The 24,512-nt window shown below is 38.6% G+C and overlaps 1 protein-coding gene across 3 annotated transcripts; it reads right to left on the bottom strand.

Annotated features, from left to right (window-relative positions):
* Positions 1-290: 290 nt before the first annotated feature.
* ALKAL2 (ALK and LTK ligand 2) lies at positions 291-21,464 on the bottom strand. 3 transcript variants are annotated; one of them, XM_072634335.1, is made up of 6 exons: positions 20,925-21,464; positions 18,508-18,852; positions 16,426-16,479; positions 16,254-16,334; positions 10,022-10,087; positions 291-927 (listed from the first exon to the last, which is right to left on the bottom strand). In XM_072634335.1, exons 2-5 carry the CDS (start codon positions 18,764-18,766, stop codon positions 10,023-10,025), a joined length of 459 nt encoding a protein of 152 aa, XP_072490436.1. In that variant the 5' UTR covers positions 18,767-18,852; positions 20,925-21,464; the 3' UTR covers positions 291-927; position 10,022. The 3 variants fall into 3 exon arrangements, with proteins under 3 accessions (XP_072490436.1, XP_072490437.1, XP_072490439.1); XM_072634336.1 differs by lacking the exon at positions 20,925-21,464 and adding an exon at positions 19,068-19,249; XM_072634338.1 differs by lacking the exon at positions 10,022-10,087 and having other exon boundaries at positions 20,925-21,444.
* Positions 21,465-24,512: the final 3,048 nt, after the last annotated feature.

Genomic DNA, 24,512 nt, shown 5'->3' with positions numbered 1-24,512 from the left:
TTGCAGTATTTGCTACTGTATTAATCTTATTCACGTTCTTTATTAATTTATTTTACCTTCCTGAGAAACTATGCCTAGAGTATATAATAGCTGTTTATAAGAATACCATTTGTTAATTTTGTTACTTGTGGTTTGAGACTCTAAGACATCCTACTTAGTTTTCTTCCTTTTTTCTAATTTTTTTACTTACTCCATGGTATTACTATCATTAAGATTATTTGATATTAAAATTCTTGTATTCACAGTATTGAACATGCTATGAGTGAAAAGAACTCATGATAAGAACAGTATACTATACCAAACATTTCATTTATTACTTATGCTTATTTACAATATTTACATATTGCACATTAGCTGGAATGTTTTATACAGGTATTATACAAAAAAAAAAAAAATTAGCTTAGGTTGACTTTCCTCCCCACACACAAATTCATACTCCTCTTGTCTCCAAGATATATTTTTTTTTTCAGTTTTCTTTTGTGTTTTTCATGCAATTTTAAACTAGGCTCCAGGAAAATTAGAAAAGTGGTAAATTATCATGAAACCTCACCATCATATTCTGTTATAACAGATTACTTTGTGAATTCTTATATTTCAAAAGAATGCTCACTGAAATTTCCATTTCAGTAAAGAAAACGATATTCTTTGGGCCGAATCCTGATTCAGCATTTAAGAGGACTACATGTAGAAAGAGGAGTGTTAACATTATTTTAAAAGAAAGTATTAAGTAGAACTGGCAGGTACAAGTGTATTGACAATATACAAAACACAAGTTGAAGGAATTATGGAAGAGTCTGTCAGTCTGCAAAAATAAATCTCTTGTTCACAATGGAATATGTTTATAAAGGTATGGAGTTTGATTTCCCTGTTAGGTTCCAAGGCACTTCTCATGGTTCTTGGCATTCTGCTGCTTTATGGCTCTGTCCCCTGTGGGGAATAGAAAAATAAATTTTATTGACTCTCTGCTGTCTTTAATGAGGCTATTTATACATATATATGTATGTATATACACACATACACACATGAATATATTTCAGATAGAGGATAAAAAACATAAGATTGTTTTGATACATTACAAGATTTCCTAGAAATTTTTAACAGAACTTATATTGTGATAGTACCTAAAGCTATTTTACCATTTTGTTTTTGGAAAATACCTCTGGGTGCTACTATCACCATTTTTTATGTCTTTTTTCAGAGAAATTGGTGAAAAATAGATTTTAGAAAAATGCACTTTCATTATTTTAAATAAAAGTATTTGAATACTTAGACAAACTCCATTTGAGCAATAGCAGTACATTTAGACAAGCAAAATGTTGGAACAGAACATTGAATTTGGGAGTCAGAAGATGCAGGTTTAAATTCAGACTGTGCTACTGACTCTCTTTGTGAAATCACTTAACTTCTTTGGTCTTCAGTTTGCTCATTTTAAAGGTGAAGGAATTGGACCAAATGACCACTAAAGATCCTAGAACTCTAAATCTATGATCAGTCAATCAATAAACATTTATTATGTGCCCACTATATCCCAGGCCCTGTGGTAAGCATTTAGTCTTGAGTCTAGATCAGTGGTGTCAAATATAGGAGCCACTAAGCTATATAAAAAGATCCCCATGGGACACATTGACTTAGAAAACCACATCTTAACATTGTCAGTGTTCTGTTGTATTTTTTTTTTTTGATAAATATTTCCCAGTTACATTTTTATCTGATTCAGGAGCACTCTGGAATTTTGCTGCTGTATGTTCAATACCTCTGGTTTAGGTGCTTGTTTAACTACATCAGTAACTCATTAAATCAGGATCCATTAGTATGTATTTTTTGGGGTGATTTCAAAGCAGTGGGAAGAAAGCTAAGGTCCCAAAGGGTTAATTATGTTTCTGAAAGTTATACCTGTACTAAGTAACAGCCAGAATTTGAAACCAGGTCCTCTGACTCCAAATCCAGCACTTTTTCCACTGTACCGTGTATTTGTCTATGAATGAACAATTTGGTAAGCAACCTAATGATTAAAATAAGGTAATAAATAAAACTTTTGAGCTAGAAGGGAGAGATTTTAGAGATCATCCAGTTCAACTTCCTAAATTTACATATGAACACACTGAGACTGGTTGAAGTGACTTATACAGTCATTCTAGTAGTATCAGAGTCAGAATTTCCACCTAACAGTTCTCATTGTCTGGAGGGAATATTTCAAGATAACATAAGGCTTTCAGGTACTACAAAGAGGCCTCATTGCATAAATTATTATCTTAGATAGTAGTGAATTACTGAAGAATAACAAGCTGCAATTGTTCTACTTAAATGAAAGAGAGGAAACTTTCTTTTCAAATACTCTGTGATTTAGACATTTCATTGATTCATGTCGACATTAGCAAGGTTTGACTGTATTTGAGTTTTATGACAGTTTTAAATTTGTCATAATTTGATCATTGTGGTTTACCAATATTAAAAGTTCCTTGGCAAAACGTTGTGCCCAGATAATAAAAAACACCAAAAATCCAAATTCGACTATCTAATCAGTTTCGCATTAAAAATATAGCTGCTTAAGGCAAAGGGTTAGAGTTTAAAAATTTTTTAAAAAGCCACCACACTTGGCTGTTTTGTGTTATTGTGTAGCATTGGGTCTATATTAAATCAACCTGATTTCATGTAGCCACATAGTGGCACAGCATCCATTTTAAGAGCCCTCACTGAGCCTAAAGACCTTGGGGGAATTGAGCTACTGATCTGCATCACAGCCCTGAGTGCCGGTCCTGGGGTGAGAAGGAGCGTGGCCTGGTGGAGCTGGTGAAGGCTTTGGAGAGGATCCTGGGCAGAAAAACTTGTGGTTGCTCCCAGACCAGAGTGCAGGCCAGGAGAGGAATAAACTCCTCTCCCTTGATTGTACCACCTTGGAGGAACTGAGAACTTAACAGGTCCCAAGAGTATACCCTTCACTTAACAAAGGACTCAAAAGTCAAGTAACTGACTGAGAAAATACCCCCAAAAGGGAAGAAAATAAAACTATAGAAGGTTACTTTCTTGGTGAACAGGTATTTTCTTCCATCCTTTTGGATGAGGAAGAACAGTGCATACCATTAGAGGAAGACATCATAATCAAGACTTCTACATCCAAAACCTCCAAAATAAATATGCGGTCGTCTCAGGCCATGGAAGAGCTCAAAAAAGATTTTGAAAATGAAGTAAGAGAGGTGGAGGAAAAATTTGGGAAGAGAAATGAGAGCTATGCAAGAAAATCATGAAAAGTGACTCAACAACTTGCTAAAGGACGCTCAAAAATTGCCGAAGAAAATAATACCTTTAAAAATAGACTAATAACCAAAATGGCAAAAGAGGTCCAAAAAACCAATGAGAAGGAGAATGCTTTAAAAAGCAGAATTGACCAAATGGAAAAGGAGGTTCAGAAGCTCAATGAAGAAAATATTTTTTTTAAAAAATTACAATGGAACAAAGAGAAGCTAATGATTTTGTGAATTATAAAGAAATTATAAAAAAAACTATGAATTATAAAATTATAAAACAAAACCAAAAAATGAAAAAAATACAATGTGAAATATTTCACCGGAAAAGAAAACTGACCTGGAAAATAGATCAAGAGGGATAATTTAAAAATTATTGGTCTACCTGAAAACTATGATCAAAAAAGAGCCTGGACATCATCTTCCAAGAAATTATCAAGGAAAACTGCCCTGATAACTCTAGAATCAGAGGGTAAAACCAAAATGGAAAGAATTCACCAATCACCTCCTGAAAGAGATCCCAAAAGGAAAACTCCTAGGAATATTGTAGCCAAATTACAGAGTTCCCAGGTCAGGGAGAACATATTACAAGCAGCCAGAAAAAAACAATTCAAGTATTGTGGAAATATAATCAGGATAACACAGGATTTAGCAGCTTCTACACTAAGGGGTCCAAGGGCTTGAAATATATTCCAGAGGTCAAAGGAGCTAGAATTACAACCAAGAATCACCTACCCAGCAAAACTGAGTACAATACTTCAGAGGAAGAAATGGTCACTCAATGAAATAGAGGACTTAGTCCAAGAGGACTTAGTCCAAGCATTCCTGTAGAAAAGACCAGAGCTGAATAGAAAATTTGACTTTCAACCACAAGAATCATGAGAAGGTAAACAGGAAAGAAAAATCATAAGGGACCTACTAAAGTTGAACTGTTTATATTCCTATATGGAAAGATAATATCTGTAACTCTTGAAACTTTTCTCAGTATTTGGGTAGTTGGAGGAATTATACACATATACGCACGTGTGTATGTGTATATACGTATGTATACAGAGGACACAGGGTGAGTTGAATAGGAAGGGATGATATCTAAAAAAATAAAGGGGTGAGAGGAATATATTGGGAGGAGAAAGGCAGAAATGAAATGGGGCAAATTATCTCATAAAAGAGGCAAGATAAAGCTTTTTCAATGGAAGGGAAAAGGTGGGAGGTGAGGGAAAAAGTGACGCTTACTCTAATAACATGCATACTCAATTTGGTATGAAAATCTATCTTACACTACAAGAAAGTAGGGGAGAAGGGGGTTAAGTGGGGTGGAGGGATGATAGAAGGGAGGGCAAATGGGAGGAGGAAGTAATTAGAGGTAAACACTTGGGGAGGAAGGTCAAAAGAGAATAGAATAAATGGGGGGCAGGATAGGATGGAGGGAAATATAGTTAGTCTTACATAACGACTATTATGGAAGTCTTTTGCAAAACTACACGTATATAACCTATATTGAATTGCCTGCCTTCACAGTGGGGATGGGTGGGGAGGAAGGGAGAGAAGTTGGAACTCAGGTTTTAGGAATGAATGTGGAGAATTGCAACTGGGTAATAAGAAATACAAATAATGGGGTATAGAAACCTACCTTGTCCTACGAGAGAAGAGAGAAGATGAGGATAAGGGAAGGGAGGAGTGTGACAGAAGGGAGGGCAGATTGGGGGAAGGGATAATCAGAATGCATGGTGTTTTGGGGTGGGGGAGGGGAGAGATTGGGAGAAAATTTGGAACTCAAAATTTTTGTGAAAAATGAATGTTGAAAACTAAAAGTAAACTTTTTTTTTTAAAAAAAGGAGAATTGGCCAAATGGAAAAGGAGGTTCAAAAGCTTACTGAAGAAAATAGTTTTTTAAAAATTAGAATGGAGCAGATGGAAGCTAATGACTTCATAAGAAACTAACAAATTACAAAAGAATACCAGAAGAATGAAAAAATTGAAGACTGTGAAATATCTCATTGGAAAAAACAACTGACCTGGAAGATAGATCCAGGAAAGACAATTTAAAAATTATTGGGCTACCTGCAAGCCATGATCAAAATAGAGCCTAGATATCATCTTTCATGAAATTATCAAGGAAAACTGCCCTGATATTCTAGAATCAGAAGGCAAAATAAATATTAAAGAATCCACCGATCACTTCCTGAAAGAGATCTGAAAAGAAAAACTTCTAGGAATATTGTAGCCAAATTCCATATTTCCCACGTCAAGGAGGAAATATTACAAGCAGCCAGAAAGAAACAGTTCAAGTATTGTGGAAATACAATCAGGATAAACAGCTTCTACATTAAGGGATGGAAGGGCTTGGAATATGATATTCCAGAAGTCAAAGGAACTAGGATTAAAACCAAGAATCACCTACCCAGCAAAACTGAGTATAATACTTCAGAGGGAAAAATGGTCATTCAGTGAAATAGAGGACTTTCAAGCATTCTTGATGAAATACCAGAGCTGAATAAAAAATTTGACTCTCAACCACAAATATCAAGAGAAGCATGAAAAGGCAAACACGAAAGAGAAATCATAAGGGACTTACAAAAGCTGAGCTGTTTACATTCCTACATGGAAAGATTATATCTGTAACTCTTGCAACTTTTCTTAGTATTTGGGTAGTTAGAGTGATTATATACATATTGACTGAGGGCACAGGGTGAGTTGAATAGCAAGGGATGATATCTAACAAATAAAATTAAGGGATGAGTGAGGAATATATTGGGAGGAGAAAGGGAGAAATGGAATGGGGCAAACTATCTTTTATGTAAGAGGCAAAAAAAAGCTTTTTTGATGGAGGGGAAAAGGGGAGAGGTGAGGGGAAAAGTGAAGCTTACTCTCATCACATTTGGCTTAAGGAGGGAATAAGATTCACACTCAATTTGGTATGAAAATCTATCTTACACTACAGGAAAGTAGGGGAGAAGGGGGACAAGTGGGGTGGGGGGGATGACAGAAGGGAGGGCAAATGGGAGGAGGGAGTAATTAGAGGTAAACACTTTTGGGGAGGGACAAGGTCAAAAGAATAGAATAAATAGGAGGCAAGATAGGATGGAGGGAAATATAGTTAGTCTTTCACATCATGACTATTATGGAAGTCTTTTGCACAACTACACATATATAGCCTATATTGAACTGCTTGCCTTCTCAGTGGGAATGAGTGGGGAGGGAGGAAAGGAGAGAAGTTGGAACTCAAAGTTTCAGGAACGAATGTTGAGTATTGTTTCTGCATGCAACTGGGAAATAAAAAATACAGGTAAAGGGGTACAGAAGTCTATCTTGCCATAGAGAAGATGGGGAAAGGGAAAGGGAGGAGTGTGATAGAAGGGAGAATAGACTGAGGGAAGGGGTAATCAGAATGCTTGGTGTCTTGGGCGGGGGGGGAGGAAAGAGATAGGGAAAAAATTTGGAACTCAATCTTATGGAAATGAATGTTGAAAACTAAAAATAAATTAATTAAAAAAAAAAAGAAACAGAACAAACAAGCATGGAAGTCTTCCATAAATGCATATGACTATATGTCTATGTATGAGTATGATCATAGATATTTAAGCATATGTATGTGTATGTAAGTGTACATACACTTGTATTTGTGTGTACGTGTATGTTTATGTGTATATGAACTCATGTATATTACATATGCATGTGTATATATAATATACACATATATATATAAAATATATATGTGTATATATATCTGCACTTAGTTGTAGACTTTTTGGGGGAAGGGAGAAGGAAAGGGGAAAAACAAAGTAAAAAGTGCACAGCAGAGAAAAGAAAACTCACAAGGAAGCAAAGAAAAGATGAACAGCTCAGAACACAATGCAATAGTATTTTTTATATAGGCTTTCTTGAAATGGAAATTTATTGCTGCATATTTTAAATCTTTTTTGTTCTGAAGTTCACATGGCAATACTTTCCGCCCCTTTTCTTATTTTGCATTTAAGTTTACAGTGTTTCTTTTTCTTAAGTTTTAGTATTTAAGTTTAAAATGAAGTAATTTAAAGAAAAAAAAACTGTTGACTTCCTCCCTAGCCTTTCAGATGTGTTATTTATTCAAGTTAGTTTTAAATGTCTGACTACCTATATGAAAAATCTATAGATAATAGACTTGTGTTTCCCTTAGTACCTCCAACTATATACTCAAGTCTGTGTAGTTAAATGAGGGAAATATCCACTTCAGTGATTATAGGTCAGTGGATCTCAGGTGAAAATTACCTTTTTTTTAAAATTAATATGTGAGGCTTCTCTGTCTAGTTCCAAAAGCCTAAGTTAACTACACAGTAACACTTAGAAAAATGTCTTAAGATGCTTACACATTTTTTTAAGGCGTAGATTAGCTGTCATTTCCACCAATAAATCCTTCCTTGATCAATCCTAGAAAGAGCCTCTTATTTAATTCAACAGCCTTTTGTATTGCTTTTTTAGTTTGGGGTTAGCCCTGTGATTTCTTTATCATTGCATACTGTATGTAAAAAAACAAAACAAAATTTCCTCTCAGCATAAAGCAATATCTGTCCTGCAGTATATGAACTTTATAGGTTGTCTGTGATACTGAGAGTTCACACCCAACCAGTTCTTTTTTTGGTTTTTTTTTTTTTAGCCATTTTACATTCCCTCTTTTTTGTGATTTTTATATCATAACTTGTATTTGATTTGTCTCTATATCCTGATATGTTGAGAGCCAGTATGGTGTAATAGGACCAGCAGAGATCTGGATTCAGATCTGTCTTCCCACATATATTATTTCAGTGTCACTGGGTAGGTAACTTAATTTACTAGAAACTGAGTTTCTTCCTCTAGAAATTGAGGATAATAATTATTTTTACCAGTGAGAATCAAATGCCTGCGCATAAAACATTTGACAAATCTCGAAATGCTCATAAATGCCCATTATCTAGCTGCATCAGGGGTTTTGGATAGGGAACTGGTGGCCTTTTGACTAAGTCCAAGTTTTATATAACAAATCCTTTTATTAAGGGGATTTGTTATGTGAAACTTGGATTCAGTCAAAGGACCACACTTAAGGACTTAGAGGGCTACAGGTGGCCTTGAGGCCATAGGTTCCCCTCCCCTGATAGCCTATTGCTAAAATAGTTGTAAGAAGCTGAAGGGCAAGAAGCCTTTTTCTATTTTTCCTGGTATCTCTCTATTGCCTAGTATAAAGAACTTCATATAGTAGACTTTGAATGAAGAAAGAATGCAAGTGAAGATTTAGAGAGAAATCAGTACACATAAATTGCCAAGTAATCACAATTTTCTACCCTCCCCTGATTTAAAAAACTGTCACAGCAGTTTCTCCTACATTTGATTATATTGTCCTTAGCAAAACTGGTATGTTTCTGAAGTTAAATATGAAAGTCTTGAATGAGATTTAAGTTGTTTGCTTTAATCCTCATTTAGGAAAGCTGTATGGCATAGTGGAAAAAACCCTGGGTTAAGAGTCAGGAAACCTTGATAAACTTTGATGTGATGTTGGATATGATCCTTGATATCCTCATCTGTAAATTGGGGTTAAGCTAAATAATTGTAAGATTTTGTGCATCTCTAATATATGCATCTCTGGAAATAACACTGATACAAGAGGTTGGCCCCCTTCCTGCCACTAAGTTATTTTTGTGACCTTGGGCAAATGATTTAACTTCCCCTGAGCTACATTACTCATTAGTAAAGTGAAATGGGTATCATACTTCTTCTGTTGTTTGGTCATTCAGTTATGTGTGACTCCTCATGACCCTATGGACCATATTATCCATGTGGTTTTCTCGGCAAAAATACTGGAGTGGTTTTTGCCATTTGCCATTGCCAAATGAAATTTGCTGTTTCATTCTCCATTGGATCGCTTTTTTGTCAATGATCTAGTGAGGCAAACAGGTTTAGTGATACAGCTAGTTAAGTGTTTGAGGCTGGATTTGAACTCAGGTCTTCCTAACTCCAAGCCATGCTCTATCCACTGTACTACTTAGTTGCCCAGACAGACTCTTACAACTCTAACATCTTTATTTCAAAGATAAATTTCCAGTGTATTTGGTATGGAGGTGGGTATGAAAATTAGGAAAAATTGATGGGTCATTGCATATGTTGATTTTAAGAGATCAATGTAAAAGTTTTAAATCGTGTTCTTGAGATATGTGGCTGTAACTTGATAGAAACACATTGTTACTACAGGTTAAGGGAAAACTAGTTGCCACATCAAAAACTTGGGAAAGCACAGTCATGACTAGAAGTAAATTAAAAATATGGTCGCCACATTGAAAGAGGATAATGGTGGAATTCATTTGTCAGTTCCTTTGATCAAACTTGAATGGGTACAGTTATTCATATGCTCGTTCATGTATACAAATAAATGAGCAAGAGCTTCGAAGTGAATGGGCACCAAGTTTTGAACATAGAAACACAAATGTGTAATCAGCCATACCCTCAATTATACACTGAGTCAACTGCTGGAATTAACTAGCTAATGTGCTTTGTTTCCTATTAACACATCTTCTGTGCCAAATGAATCGTCCTATGAATAATTCATAGTAGCTGCCTGGGGTTCTTTATAATGTGGACCTATGGGGGGGTACCTTGTATTTACGACCAATATTTGGAAAGATGAAGATACTTCTGTCAACCTTATTGAAAGGGAGCCAACCTTAGCTAAGAAAATGATTGTTTTTACACTCCCATGAATTTTTCACGTCCCAGAGACAGGACTCACAGCTTTGGTACGCAGTCCAACATTTTTATCCTGTCAGAGTACTTACCTTATCCTTCCATACATACTGGACTCACAGCCAACCGAGTAAGAAGCCTGGCACATCTTTTATAGTCTACAGTGAAAGTAAATCATAGATAGGTCTATTAGCAGAGCAAGGCTCCAAGACATGACTGTTTGTTTTCTTGGTAAAATACATACTTAAATGTTCTCTAGAACCTTTATATAACTACAATATGTATCCACCTTTTAAAATATAATTTCTTTGGGAACAGTGAGGATACACTATTCATATGCAGTCATGGATGCTAAGGTGTTTATTTAATAATTGATATTACTTGAGGGACTTCTGCCTCACCTGGCAGAAGTGAAGAAATGACATACTATGAAGGGGGAAAAAAATCTACCACTGAGCTGCTCTTTTTTTGTGTGTGTTTCCTTTCCATTGTTTACTAGAGTTCACTGAAGTCCTAGCTTTTAGTCCATATCCCTATGTAAAAAGAAGTTTTAAAACAAGTGCACTGTTTCCTTCAACAGTGAGCATTTATTAGGAATTTGATCAACAACTATAATGTACGATATGTGCATTAAAGAGATAAAAATCACAAGAATGGGATGGGGCAGGGAGAAGGAGAAGGATGTTACCAGTAGGATTCAGGTTAAGCTTTGGGAAGGAAGCAGTGTTTGAAGTGGGTTTTAAAAGATCCTAGGCATATGACCAAACATAAGGAAAGACAGCTAGAAACATATTGTATATTGTATGTTAGGGGAGAGATTTATTCAGTTTGGACTAAAGTATAAAGTACATAGAGGGGATTGATAGGAGAAAAGACCGAAAAAGATATAATGATACCAGGTGTCAGAGAATCTTGAATGCCTAGCACCAATATGAATTTTCCTTGGGTGGCAAGAGAGAGCCATTGAAGGTGAAGATAGTATTGGATCAGATATATGCATAAAAAAAAAAGATTCTAGTAGCAGTATGTGGGATTCACAGGAGAGGAGAAAAAGACTTATCAGCTAGACCCCCTGGAGAAGGGTTATTATCGATAAAAATAGTGCAGATGGGTGCTAACGAGTTCCTATTTGGGTAGCTCCATACAGAGACTTCAGGAATAGGAGTCTAAATGAAAGCAGTGACAGGTGATTGTACTGACTGAAAAAATTAGGAACAAATCATCTATTTACAAACATTTTGCCCATGGGGAATGTGATTTTACCAATTGGAGAAAGACACAAGCTTACTATGGAATGAGATCCCTTAGTATCCTGAGAGTATGGAAATTTGAATTTGAAAACACAAGTCTACAAAGGAATAGTGACATGGTCATTAACTAGCCTTGCCTTATAGTAGCATTGTGGCTTAGTAGACAATGATCTGGATTTGGAGTCTTGAAGGCCTGATTTTGAATCCTTCCTCAGACACTTACTAGCTGTATTACTAGTTGTATGACCCTGGGCAAATTGTCTATTTAACTTCTATTCCCTCATACGTACACTGGGGATAACAATACATCTATTTCACATGGTTGTAGTGAGTACTAAATGAGATAATATATGTAATATATGCTAATAGATATTATGATTATTACTAGCCTATAAATTAATGAATTCTCAAAGAGAAGTGCAATTCTGCTTCTAAATGAGACAGTCTATAGCCCTTGCCAAATGAACTCATAATTTGAATGAGTAAACAAGCATACTATACATATAATACCTATAACATTTATTAAAGATGGGGAAATAGCTAGTTGGATAGTAACACACTGCTACATAAAGAGTATAGTATAGATTATCACTGTATTAGAGGTAACATGGTACAATGGAAAGAATACTGGGTGTGGAGTCAGACAACTTGGTTTTAATTCTCACCTTTAAATCTCAGTACCTCTCTGTGTGACCTTGGGCAAGTCCTTAACATTTCTGGGCCTGTTTCCCTCATCTGTAAGATGAGGCATTTGGACCAGATTACAAAATGTCCTTCAACACTGATACTTGATTCTCTTAGCATGTGTTTGAGGAAACTGAATTCCCTAAGTCAGGTGATCCAGATTCTATACTACATTCTTTTTAGTTTACTGTGGATAAATAATTTCAAATTTAAATAAATAATTTTACTTCTGTCAAGCACCAAATTAGCCATATTTCAAGATTGTATATGAGAATGATTATGAAGAATGTTTTTAAATTTTAAATTTTCAAATTCTTGTATAATTTGGGCTCCAGAAACAAAGTACTTGACTTGTTGAAAATATTATAATAATTCTATTTATACTAGATATAATTCATATTTCTGTAATGCTTTAAGGTTTCCAGAATTCTCATGGTAGTCTTGTATTGGTTGTACAAATATGATTGCTCCCATTTTGTACACTTAATGTTTGTTGAATGAATGTGTGAATGTTACAAATTAGAAACCAATTGAAAGGTTAAATGACTTACCCAGAATTATACAACTTGTAAATGCCAAAACCAGGATTCCTACTTAAGCCTTCCTTCCAGTATCCTCCAGGGCTCACTATTCCCACAAATCTTTATCTTGCATTTTAAATTTGAACTGTCTTTGGAAATGCGTATGCTACAATGATGTTGGATCAGCCCTATTCTTCCTTTCACACTGCCCCAGAGGAGAGATATGATACTCACTATTTCTTTGAGTGGCACTCTTAGTAGCCCATACTTTGTCTATCTGGCAGTTTTAACAGAGCTTTTGGGCCCAACAAGCTTGCCTCCAAGAAGGGCTAGGATATAGTTAGACATACCATTGGACAATTTCCTTAGGTGACCTGTGGCTATCAGGAAGAGTTCTAATAGAAAGAACACTAAACTGGTCATTAGGAGACCCAAATTTTGGTCTTAGCTTGGTCACTAGCTTTCTGTTTGGTCTTGGAAAAGATCCTTTACTTCCCTTGCCTCTCAGGATTTTATGCCTATAAAATGATGGGGTTGGGGTTGTAATAAATGATCTTTAAGGTCTCTTTTAGCTTTAATTCTTGAAGGTTACACATTTTCTCCTGTAGAATTTGTTTTAATATACATACATATGTGTATGTATGTGTATATATGTAGGTATACATATATCCTGTATTTAGTTTAGCTGTGAACATGTATCCTTTATAATGTGAGCTCCCTGAGGGCAGGTACTATTTCACTTTTGATTTGTATCCCCAGCATCTAGCAGAATGCTTGATGTCTAGTAGGTACTTAATAAAAGTGTATTGATTGATTTATTAACTGTTGGTGGAACTTAGCAGTACTTCTAGCCATTGAGGCCCCAAGAGTTGTGTTTTCTAGTCCTGTCTTTACCACTTACCTATGTGACCCTGGGTAAGTCACTTCTCAGGCTCACTTGCCCTATTTGAAGCGAGAATAATACTTATACTGCCTATCTCACTGGGTTGTAAACAATTAATGTAATCTTCAAAATACTAGAAATGTTTGATATTATTACTAACTCACAGGCCTGTTATGAAGATCTAATAAAATAATAATTATGGAAGAATGACTGGTAAATGCTGTATAAAGAAGCTATATAGGCTAAAGTTTATCACTAAGACTTGGGGAACTGTGTGTTTAAGAACATGGGGTCTGAGATTTTACAGTGAAATTGGAGGAAGCTGATCTTACCTTCTCACTTCCCTCATGTATAGTAGGAAAGAATGTTGGTCATAGGGCTGTGTGCCAGCCAGCTATGAATTGATGTTCTTACATTGAGAAACCCAATCATTTCATGTAATTCAGATCCTCAAGAGGACCTTGCTTACTCAATAAAGTTTTAATGGATCCCAGTCATTGCATATATAATGGGAGATTTTGTTTTATGATGAATAATCACTGCAGTGTGACATGACTCAGCTAAATAATTACATGAAAATTTGGGACTGCAAATTCTGGTGATAGAAGGTGTAGTAGAATTTAGCATCCCACTTTGTCCTTAAAAAAAACGTCTTCAACCTTCAAGATCAGCCTACTGGTCCCAAGAAGTAAGGAAGGGGAGACAGAACCCTAGGTTAATAGTAGGATGCCTCCCTCTAATCAGCTTATATTGTGTTCCATATGAGCTCAATTCTTATTCCAACCTGGTCACTACCCAAAGATTTTTACATCCTGGTAACTGGATTGCTAGCAAAATGGAAAAAAGCATGGTTTTGGCAGGCTAGCTCATTGAATTGGAAATCAGTAGACTTGGGTTCTAGTCCCAGCTTTGCCCCAACTACCTGTGGGACCTTGGACAAATCAGTTACTTCTCTGGGTCTCAGTTTTCTTCTGTGTGAAATAAGGTGGTTGAATCAGTGGTGTTTTAAGTTCTATCCCAGCTGGGATCTTTTATGAACCAATGACTGCAAGACATTTTTCACATAATGTGTATTTGGATTTCTGTTCTAGAACTTTGATTTCATTAGATGGAGGGAATGCACCCTACTAATTCATATTAGCACCTTCTCTCTGATGACCTTACAGAGTTGCCTGGGAGTTTTGAAGGTGAAGTGATTTTTAAGTTCACACAGCTAGACTGTGTGTCAGTCAAGAGACAGGTCTTGAGCTTAGATTTTCCTCACTCCAAAACTGGCTTTTTAACCACAACTTCACATGACTTTAGAAATAGATGGTTCAATGAATAGAACCTGGGACCTAGAGTTGGGAATATACATGTTCAAATCTGAACTCATATACTTACTAGCTATGTGACTGGGCAAGTCAATCCCTATTTGCCTCATTTTTTACATATTTAAAATGGGGATAATAATAGCACCTACTTCTTAGGCTTGTGATCCTTGTGCAGATCATATGAGATAACCATTGTAAAGTGCTTAGCAGAGTGCCTGGCACTTAGTGAACACTATATAAATGTCAGCTACTACTATTACTGCTATTACTTTAATATTAATAATAAGAGTGGGGTGACCAACCAAAACAGAAGGTGCTAATGTTAAGAAAGAAAAATTATGCATAGATATAGGAAGTATTCCTCTAGTATAGGTTATTAGCCATTTGGACATGCATCTTGAATTGCTTTATAGGGGTTATGCAGGCTGTGCAAAATAAATGCTTTCACTTTCCATGAGCTGGCTGCTTTGGCAGAAATGTTGCTAAGATTACCTCCAGGGCACTAACTAGTCTGCTCAGCTGACCAGACCATCTGACCACCTTTGAATTTTCTCTGAAAACAGTTTGAAAGGTGATTTTTACTCTAGTGTGTGCATCCAGGGTTGTTTTTAGGTTCCCTGTACTTTAATTTTTTTTTTTTTAATTCATGGGATCATATGGATCTAGAACTGGAATAGTTCTTGGATGTCCAATCTCTCCCTGACTGCCTTCCACTTCCCCCACCCCCACCAGGGTTACAGTAGAGTTACACAGGTAGTTAAAAGAGTCATAGGTAGGATTTAAACTCAAGCCCTTTACTCCAGAAGCAGTGTTTTTCCTCCTGTTCTACACTTCTCAGTAGAATTTATTCACCATTGATTATGCATACTAATAATGCTAAGAAAACATTTTGAATCAGGAAAAGGGAAGTGATTTGCTAAAACATGGGAAATTTAGAAGGGCATGAAAATAGGGGTCAGAGTAATGTAGAGAGTGTGGAAAGAAATCCCAGAAGAAAGTTCATGGGATGAAGTTTGTGCACTTAGACAATGTAAAGGAACCAGTAGGATAGAGATCCAGTTCAAAGTTGGACCAATGAGGAGAGTGACCTAGGGCCGAAGGCAGGCAGGAAACTAAGAATTCCAAAAAGCTTATCCTAGGTACTAGGAGGCGGGGGTATGTCTAACCCTGGGAGAAGGTTCTGGACAAGGCAGTGGGGGTGGCCACTGCGGTTCAAATGGAATGGCTCAGTTCAGTTACTCTGGTATTTACACCCTAGAGTCCAGCACTTGGCAGCAGCCACTTTAGTAATTCATTCTTCACGTTTGTTTGGTTTTCGTATTCGAGTAGATACAAATATAGGCAAGAGGCCAGGATTCATAAACAAATGGAGAATGAATCAAAGATTCATCCCCATTCCTAAGTGCTGCTCATAAATTCTTCCAAATGTCAATGATACCTACATAAACTGCTACTTGCTCTAATACTTAACTACCTATCATTGTGATCCTTTTTAAGCCTATCAACTCCTTAGATGTCCATTTCTACCATAGCAAAGCAGCATTTCTCAGTAAACATGAAGAAACACAGAAAGGCCCATTTCAGTCAAAAGCCATACACACTCCATTTCCTAGAACTAGTCTTTATATGTTATATACTTCTCTATTTAAATAACGTAAGGCATTGGCACTTACATGCTGGAATGGTGCAGTCTCTGGTGTTGTGATAAAGCCTATGAAAGTGTTTGCTGCATTTGGGGCTAAAATATAGAGGACCTGGAACAGAGAAAGAGAAAATCATCCATAACAATTCATCAGGTCATAAGGGTACCTGTCAGTGGGTTGAAAAAATTCAATTAAAACTCACCTGTTAAATGTTTCAGAAACTTGTCTTTCATTCTCAAATCTCGGGGGACAATTTCTGTTTGGAAAAATGAAACGCCTTAGCATATTATCTAAGAGTAGCATTTCTTTCAGGTTTAGGTTGCTAAGATTTCTTAAACGTTGGCAAACTTACACATCTACACCAGCCTTCCTAATGTGTAAGTGATGAGAAATACTGTAGCCTCCTTTAATGTATGCAAAATGTTAAACAACATGAAGACCAATCCAGTTCACAGATTTCTTTTTAAGCAGCGTTAATCACCCATGTGTTTATATGGTCCTAAAACACTGAGATAAAGATGGTTGCCATGAAGCCAGCGCATTAAAGTTTGTTGCCAATGTCAGATTGACTAGCTCTACTTTTTAGGCAGTTAGATCCACACATCTGAAAATCCTGGGATGGACACTTGCTTCTCAAACCCCAAACTGGAAACTACACTTTTTCCCTTCTATGAAACACCTTACACAAGGGAGCATGCTTTAGTAAATAGACCATGGAACTTGTAGTCAGGATGACTTAGATTCAGAATCCTCCCTCAGATACTAGCTGGTGATCATAAGTCAGTTATCTTTCTGTGCCTCAGTTTTCTCATCGGCATAATGAAGAGATTGTACTCAGTGACCTCTAATGTCCCTCTGAACTCAAATCTGTGGCTCTAAGGGAATAATAACTAATATTTGTAATAATTAGGGCACAGAACCTGGGAATAACACTAGTAACAGTAATAATATTTTATACAGTGCTTTCAAGTTTGCAAAGCACTTCGTAAATATTTTCATTTTATCCTCACAACAATCCTGGGAGTTAGATGCTATTATTATTCTCATTTTACGGATGAGGAAATTGAGGCAGACAACAGTTAAGTGATTTCCTTCCCCAGGGTCACACAACTAGTAAGTGTCTGAGGCTACATTTGAACTCAGGGCTTCCTGAGTACAGATTCATTGTTCTGGACACTTAACCACCTTATAATCTATAAACAGTCCATTTAGTAAAAGACTCAAATGTGCACAAAGATACCTGTTGTCTGTCTGAAATGAATGAGCAGAAAGTGTAGTTTGGTTCAGAAGATAAAATTCACAGAAAAAAAAACTGTCAATTGCATTTCTCCTTCCTACTCCCCTATCCATTTGACTTGGTCCTTAGCAGATAGTAAAAGAGAAACTACTTCACTGATATCCTGCCTTAGTCCCAGGCTTTGTTTGTGCCCTTTTTTAGTCACCTTGAATCATTTTCATTTATTGGCTCTAGCCTGGTGACTTAGTGATGATTGCAGGTGATTTGTTACACTTTATTTCTTGTGCCACAAATACTGTTCAGTTCCTGCCACATTTCGTTCAAGGAGGCAGCATTTCCATCTGAATTCTATTGGCTTTTGAGGTTTAGAAGTCTCTCTGGTGTCAGTCTTCATTTATTCCTAACTTTAGTGAGTCTAAAATTGACCTTATCATATCTGACCTAATTGTGTCATACAGAACATTAAAAGCTTACATGCTTTCCTCAGAGGTTCTCCCATGGGATGGGCTCTCTGGAGAGTGCCACAAAGAGAACTCTACATTTTCTTCTCAGTGGCAGCTGCTTTTCTAACCAAAGGGACAAGTAACACTTCAGTCCAGAAATTCATAGTGCTGATAACTTGCATGTCTTGGAAGTGAGGGAATTATCACTACCTGTAACTGTTTCCTTCTAATCTCTTTTTTTAAAGTTGCTATCTCAAAGGGTGCTGTTTTTTCTGGCTAAATAAACATTTAAAAAAAAGAGAAGAAAAGAAAGAAAAAACAGTCAAATGCTGCTGAACTTTCCAATTCAACAGCAAAGCTTCCAACAAAATAGAGATTGGGGGTGGGGAGGCTCGGGGAGAAGGGAGATTGCGGCTCTGCTTGGCCACTTAGAAATTTAAAAACAACAAAAAAGTTGATAAAGTTTTTAAAAGTGAAATTTTTAAAATGTGATCATTCTTGCTATATTCAGCTATACAAAGCTCAACGCTTTTTCTTTTTCTTTTAAGGAGAAAACTTGTTGGGATGGATAAATATGTATGTATAAATGGATAGGCTAACTTACCAACTCTTTGTTCATCAGGGTAAACTCCGTAGTCAGTGACTTCTCTCCTGCCCAAAGTATAATCATGTTTGCTGAAAAATTGCAATCTGTTGTCTTCCCCCGAATGGTATTTTTTAAGTTCCTGGATGATCTCCATGATTAAATTTAAGAGAGTCTGCCTGTCCTTGAGTTCTCGGGGTTCAGTCCTCCCTTGGCAAGGTCCCACTGTCAATAGTAACAGCGCCAGCCCCAGAACAACAGGACACCTCAGTCCACTCATTTCAATCAGCACAGAGATGGGAAGTGCGTTAAGTAAGCAGTGAATCAGGAAAGAAAATTCTCCACCTTCTCAGGGCTTCTAATTCTCTGAAAGAAAGGGGGAGGGGGTAAACGGAGGGAAGAAAGTCACTGGGTGGGAGTGAGAGGATAATAAAAGGGTGAGGGGCAAAGGAAGGTTACGGAAGGACGCGCTTGGGGGGGGGGGGGGGGGGGGCGCAGGGCGGGGATGGTGCAAATGACCCAGATTGTTTATTCACTCCTCCTTCCACTCCCCTCTTAGGACTCAGATAAAATCTGTTCACCTTGCGAGGGGAAGCAATTACTCGTTTCCGAGCTTCCGCGCGAATCTGGGCCTCGACTGACCCAGAGCTGCACTTTTCCAGAACCCAATCCCACTTTTCCGGAGAGGGAGCCACGCTCAGAAAAGAGGTTTCAGGCAACCAGAGCGCTCTGCTTGGAGGGAGCCACATTCCCTCTAGGCGTCGGGAGGGGAAGAGGGAAGGGCATCCTTAAAAGTCTAACAGGGCGAACGAGCGCGCGCATACACACACGCACACAGACACACACACACACATACACACACGCGCGCGCGCGCACACACACGCACGCACAACTGAGTTCGTGGGAAGCTGCCTGTGTTTTCTGGACGGGACTCCCAGCCTGGCAGCCTTTTCTGGGAGGCAGATTTGGGAGAGTGATCAGACATTAGTATGGACCAGACGCCATGAAATCAGTGTTATAAATACGATATTTTCTTAGTTTCTCCGGGAAATCGAAATCGAAATCTCTCTCTCTCTCCGTCTCTCTCTGTCTCTCCGTCTGTCCGTCTCTCTCTCTCTCTCTCTCTCTCTCTCTCTCTCTCTCTCTCTCTCTCTCTCTCTCTCTCTCTCTCTCTCTCTCTCTCTCTCTCTCTCCCCCACTCACACTATAAATATCTGTCGTTGAAGATCACTTTTTCCTTCCTACACCAACTACACCTGGGTAGCCACTTTAAATGCACGAACGCTCAATTACTTTACTATCTCCTGGCCTCACTTTCCTTATCTGTAAAATGAAGGAGTCGGAGTAGTACCTAGCTCATTGATCCTCACTTTCTGACACACGTCTGTATCACGTTCAGATTTACAAAGCGAAGTGGTAACCAGCCCGTGTTAAAGACGAGACCACTGAGCCGTGGCTAAGTGACTTGACTTGCTCGTAGTCACCCTAACTAAGAAGTGCCAGAATCATGATTCGAACTACAGCGCTCTTCTCAATTCCACGCCACTCTGCCTTTCCTCCAGGTGCAGAAGGATAGTTTTATAAGAGTTCTATAAATAACCTGTATCTATCTGGCACGACTTCCCATTCAGAACACCTCCCCACTCCCTACGCCAAAGCATACCAAAACAGGGAGGTTTGACCAAAGTAGTCTTTTGCCCAGTACTTGAAGTCGGGAGACAACCTCCTAGAGCAACAACACATTTCTCCCCTAGTTAGGTGGTGCTCCTGTGGCTGAGATTGCGCCCTACGCGCAACTGATTAACCGTCTCCGGTGCTCCCCGGTACCCAGCACTAGGTCAGCTAAATGTACGGAGTGGGGGATTGAGGGGCTAACACGCCGATCTCGTCTGAAAAACCAGGACAGCGAGTGAAAAAAAAACCCGAATCTGTGCCCGACCCAAGCACCCACCGCAGGCGGTACTGACAGCAAAACTCCGCCTCAGCCAGCTGATGCCTCCACAGTGCCTAGAGACTACAGTGTTCAGTTCAGGAGCCACCAACTGATGCTGAAGGGGGGGAAAGCCAAGCACAGATAAAAGGGAAGGATGGTAGAAGATTGGGAGAGGGTGGGAGAAGCGGCGGAAAAGGGTGGGGGTGAAAGGAGCCTTATACTCTATCACCACCCGCCCCCTTCGTCTAGCTTTGGGCGATCCCATCAAGCATCCATCTTCTGATTCCTTGGAGTTGGTATCGCGCACCCGCTTGGATCCCCCAGGTTCTCTCCCACGCTACAATCCACACCCCAGGGTGGCTGGGGATGGGAGGGGGAGAAGGGGGGACACTGGAAAAGACACTTTGCCAATGATAGCCGGGCGCCCCTGCAAACCGGTTGGTATCTTGGGAATCGGAACTCTGCCAAAGCAGAGGGGAGTTCTAGCTGAGACCTGGTGCGTTACCTGCTTCTTCTTCCCCGAGAGTCGCTGAAGGAAGCCGGACCACTGTATTTTGTTCTAGCGAGACAGGACAGAAGCAGACCCAAGTACCGGCAGCCAAACTTTCCCGGTGGCCCCCCCCTGTGCATGCGCCGGATTCTCAAACTACTCCATTCCAGCTTCGGTGCCGCCTCTGCTTATATAGGCTATAGGATGTGCATGAGGTGGCTGCGTTCAGGCTGATATTATCGACTTGGAAGTGGGTGGAAAACAATAAAAGTCCACTTGGCAACCCTGGGAGTGTTGTTGCCTGAAGTTTTTCCCCTTAGATCCTTTTGGCAGGGTCTCAGCCACTTCTCATTCTTCCTCCTGCAGACGTAAGGCGCAAGTCCCAAGTGGGTTAAAAAGCCTAAGTCTTTAATTAGAAACGCGTTAAGAAGCCTCTGAAATATTCATCCCCCTTTGTGTGTGTATCTTCCGTCAGATCTCCAACTCCCCCCTTACATCTCTCTCTCTCTTCTCTCTCTCTCTCTCTCTCTCTCTCTCTCTCTCTCTCTCTCTCTCTCTCTCTCTCTCTCTCTCTCTCTCTCTCTCTCTCTCTCTCTCTCTCTCCCTCCCCCTCCCTCCCTCCTTCCCAAGACTATATCACTGCTTTCCTGTCACTTTGTAACAGGATGAGAAGAGTGTTTACCAGGAACCTGGATCTGTTTATGTCTAAATGTAGATCTTGGGGCTATTAAATAAAGAGCTCATCGATTGCTTCCACGTTTAATAAGTCGATTAAAATCTCTATTTGGAAGGGTGAGGTGGGACTCGGGGGACTTGCTCTATAGAAGACCGAAAGCAGCTTTAGTTAGTGACCAAATCCGTAGTTTCTCAGCTTTCGGGATTCATTTCGGCATTTCAGGTTTGAACTTTACTTGACAAGAGCTAACAGACACTAAAGAGGGTGTGAGTAGGTTAAACAACTATATTAGGGCTGTGACTGAATCGTGCTGGGAAGGGGCGGGGGGAATGTCCTGAGTGAAAATATGAGGAGATCAGGATGAAGATAACGAAGGAGGGTAGGAATATTCATTCAAGTATATATTCCCTACCTTGAGGAAATCTACTGGGCGACTGGCAAATGGTCCTTTTAGTACAGAGCAGTAGTCTTGTAGGCAGAAGTTGCTATCCCAGCTTAATCTCTCTCTAGTTGTGTAACCCTGAGCAAATTCTTTCTGTGCCTCAGGTTTTGCGTCTGTGAAATACACTACTCTTTATACAAGACTGTCGTGAGTAAAGCATTTTATAAACATTAAATCATTATATAAAGGTGAATTCTTATTTCACAGTCAATCCACTATTCACTTTAAAAAAAAAATTTCTGACTGAACCTACCCATTTTGTGGAAGGGAGAAAACATAAGAGATTTTTCGACGGAGCTTTGCTCATGGAAGAATATATCACTGTGGAATAGTGGAAAGACCATTCAACCACATTTATTAACCGTCTATTAAATTCCAGGCACTGGGCTAGGTGGCAGAGGACCTGGGCCCCAAGTCCAGACCTGCTGTTTACTAACTTTATGACTTTGGGCTAGTTATTCTTCCTCCCTAAGCCTCAGTTTCCCTGCTTGTAATATAAGAGGGCTGGCAGGGCTTGATGGTCTTTAAGGGCTCTTTCAAATGACAATCTATGAACAGAATCAAATGCACCCTGATTATATTTCTCTCCCCTCCCAGGGTTTTTTTTAGCCCTTCTTACAACTTTCCTTCTCTGTTCTACCCTGCCTGTCCCTTTTAATTTCAATTCCTTTGATGAACCCTCCAATCAAATAGAATCCCAGTTCCAATCCTCTTCCTTATTTCTGGGCTCCTGATAAAGCCCTTAAAAACACTTTCCCAAAAGAAACTTCTGAGGGCCACTGGTCAAGTGCCTAGTGAATTCATTGAAATGGAAAGAAAGCTGGCAATTATTTGAGTTAGGCACATTTTTGAGAATCTGGCATTTGCCTCATTTTTTTCTTCTAAAGTGAAATCTCAATCAATTGAGCAGTTTCCCATTTCATTGGAGCTTTCTGGGCAAGGGCTGGAAGTCCTCCAAGTCAGAGAATCTAATTGGGATAGGTGTTGTAAGTACAGTACCAGAAAGGGAGGGCACTGGCAAGAATTAAAAGCCCTCACCAGGAACTGAGGCTGTCACAAAAGTCAATAAGGTTGAAGATGTGTGCATGTGTGTGTGTGTGTGTGTGTGTGTGTGTGTGTGTGTGTGTGTCTAGGGAATAAAAATGTATCTTCACTTTGGCTTTATTTGGTTTGTATGTGTGTATAATCCACTCCCTTTAAAAGCAAATAGTGAGATTCAGCACTGAAAATATTTTCCAGCCCATAATAATGAAACATTAAAAAGTTTTTTTTAAGTCATTCAAAAAACAAAAAAGTGAAAATGTCCATTCTTAAATAAGATTTGAACTGGGGAAAAAACCCAACATTAGACATTTTTCTCCTTTGCTTCCCTCCTCTATAATGAGTGTGTGTGTATGTGTGTGTGTGTGTGTGTGTATATATAATATATATATATATATATATATTTTTTGCCCTTCCCATCTGTCAGGCAGGGGTGACAGTGACCCCTAGCGACAACAGCTGTCTTGCTTCATTCAACCTTTAAGTGCCCTGTGTTCTTCTCTAAAGTGAAAGTTGAAGTGTTGGGAAACTGCTAGTTTCATTTCTACCCTTCATTCAGACTTACATCTTTAGGCTTGTTGTCCTCATTCTGTGTGTACTGTAGTTTTCATGTCCATAGAAAATGTGTATAAGTCTTCTTTTGATGAAAAAAGTTGAGCTACACCTTGAAGATCAAGAGAGGATCTTGCTTTTAAGAGCCAAGCTACTTACTGAATTGACTCTAATTGTATATTAATTTTCATTAATCCTTTCATTTTTGAGCCAGAGTGTTTTACAAATCTAAATAGTAAGCCTCTTAAAACAACACACCAGTAGCCAACCTTCTCTCCACAACATACATACTTCTACCCCCAAAACTAACATTAGCCAAGGCATTCTTGTCAGTCATTTTAACCACTTTCTTTTTTGCAAGAGCATAGCAAGATAGATTGGGTAGGTTCAGATCCTGGCTTTGCCACATTCAGCACCTGTTTGACTTTGAACACATTACTTAACTTCTCTGGATCTCAGTTTCTTCAGTCTGTAAAAGGGAAAGGGATTGTAAAAGGGATCATGTGACGTCTATGGTCCCATCCAGCTTTAAATCTATTTTCCTACAACTCTTTTGGGGCAGTTAGGGAGTACCGTGGATAAAACACCGGCCCTGGAGTCAGTAGGACCTGAGTTCAAATTTGGCCTCAGACATTTACTAGCTGTATGACCCTGGACAAGTCATTTAACCCTATTTGCTTCAGTTTCTCATTTGTAAAATGAGCTGGAGAAGGAAATAGCAAGCTACTCTAGTATCTTTGCCAAGAAAACCCCAAATGGGGTAATGAAGACTTGGACAGAAGTGAAATGACTTAAAAAGAACAAAAATGATTCTTTGGTTGGTAAATCTCAAAGCTTCTTCCTAGTTATTTTTTCTCCGAACCTTGTAGAATACTAACTCCTGTTGGCCACC

This window comes from Notamacropus eugenii, chromosome 1 (genome assembly GCF_028372415.1).
Source record: "Notamacropus eugenii isolate mMacEug1 chromosome 1, mMacEug1.pri_v2, whole genome shotgun sequence".
Classification (NCBI taxonomy): Eukaryota; Metazoa; Chordata; class Mammalia; order Diprotodontia; family Macropodidae; genus Notamacropus; species Notamacropus eugenii.
The sequence above is the reverse complement of the archived record's forward strand: the minus strand, read 5'-3'. Positions and strand labels throughout refer to the sequence as shown.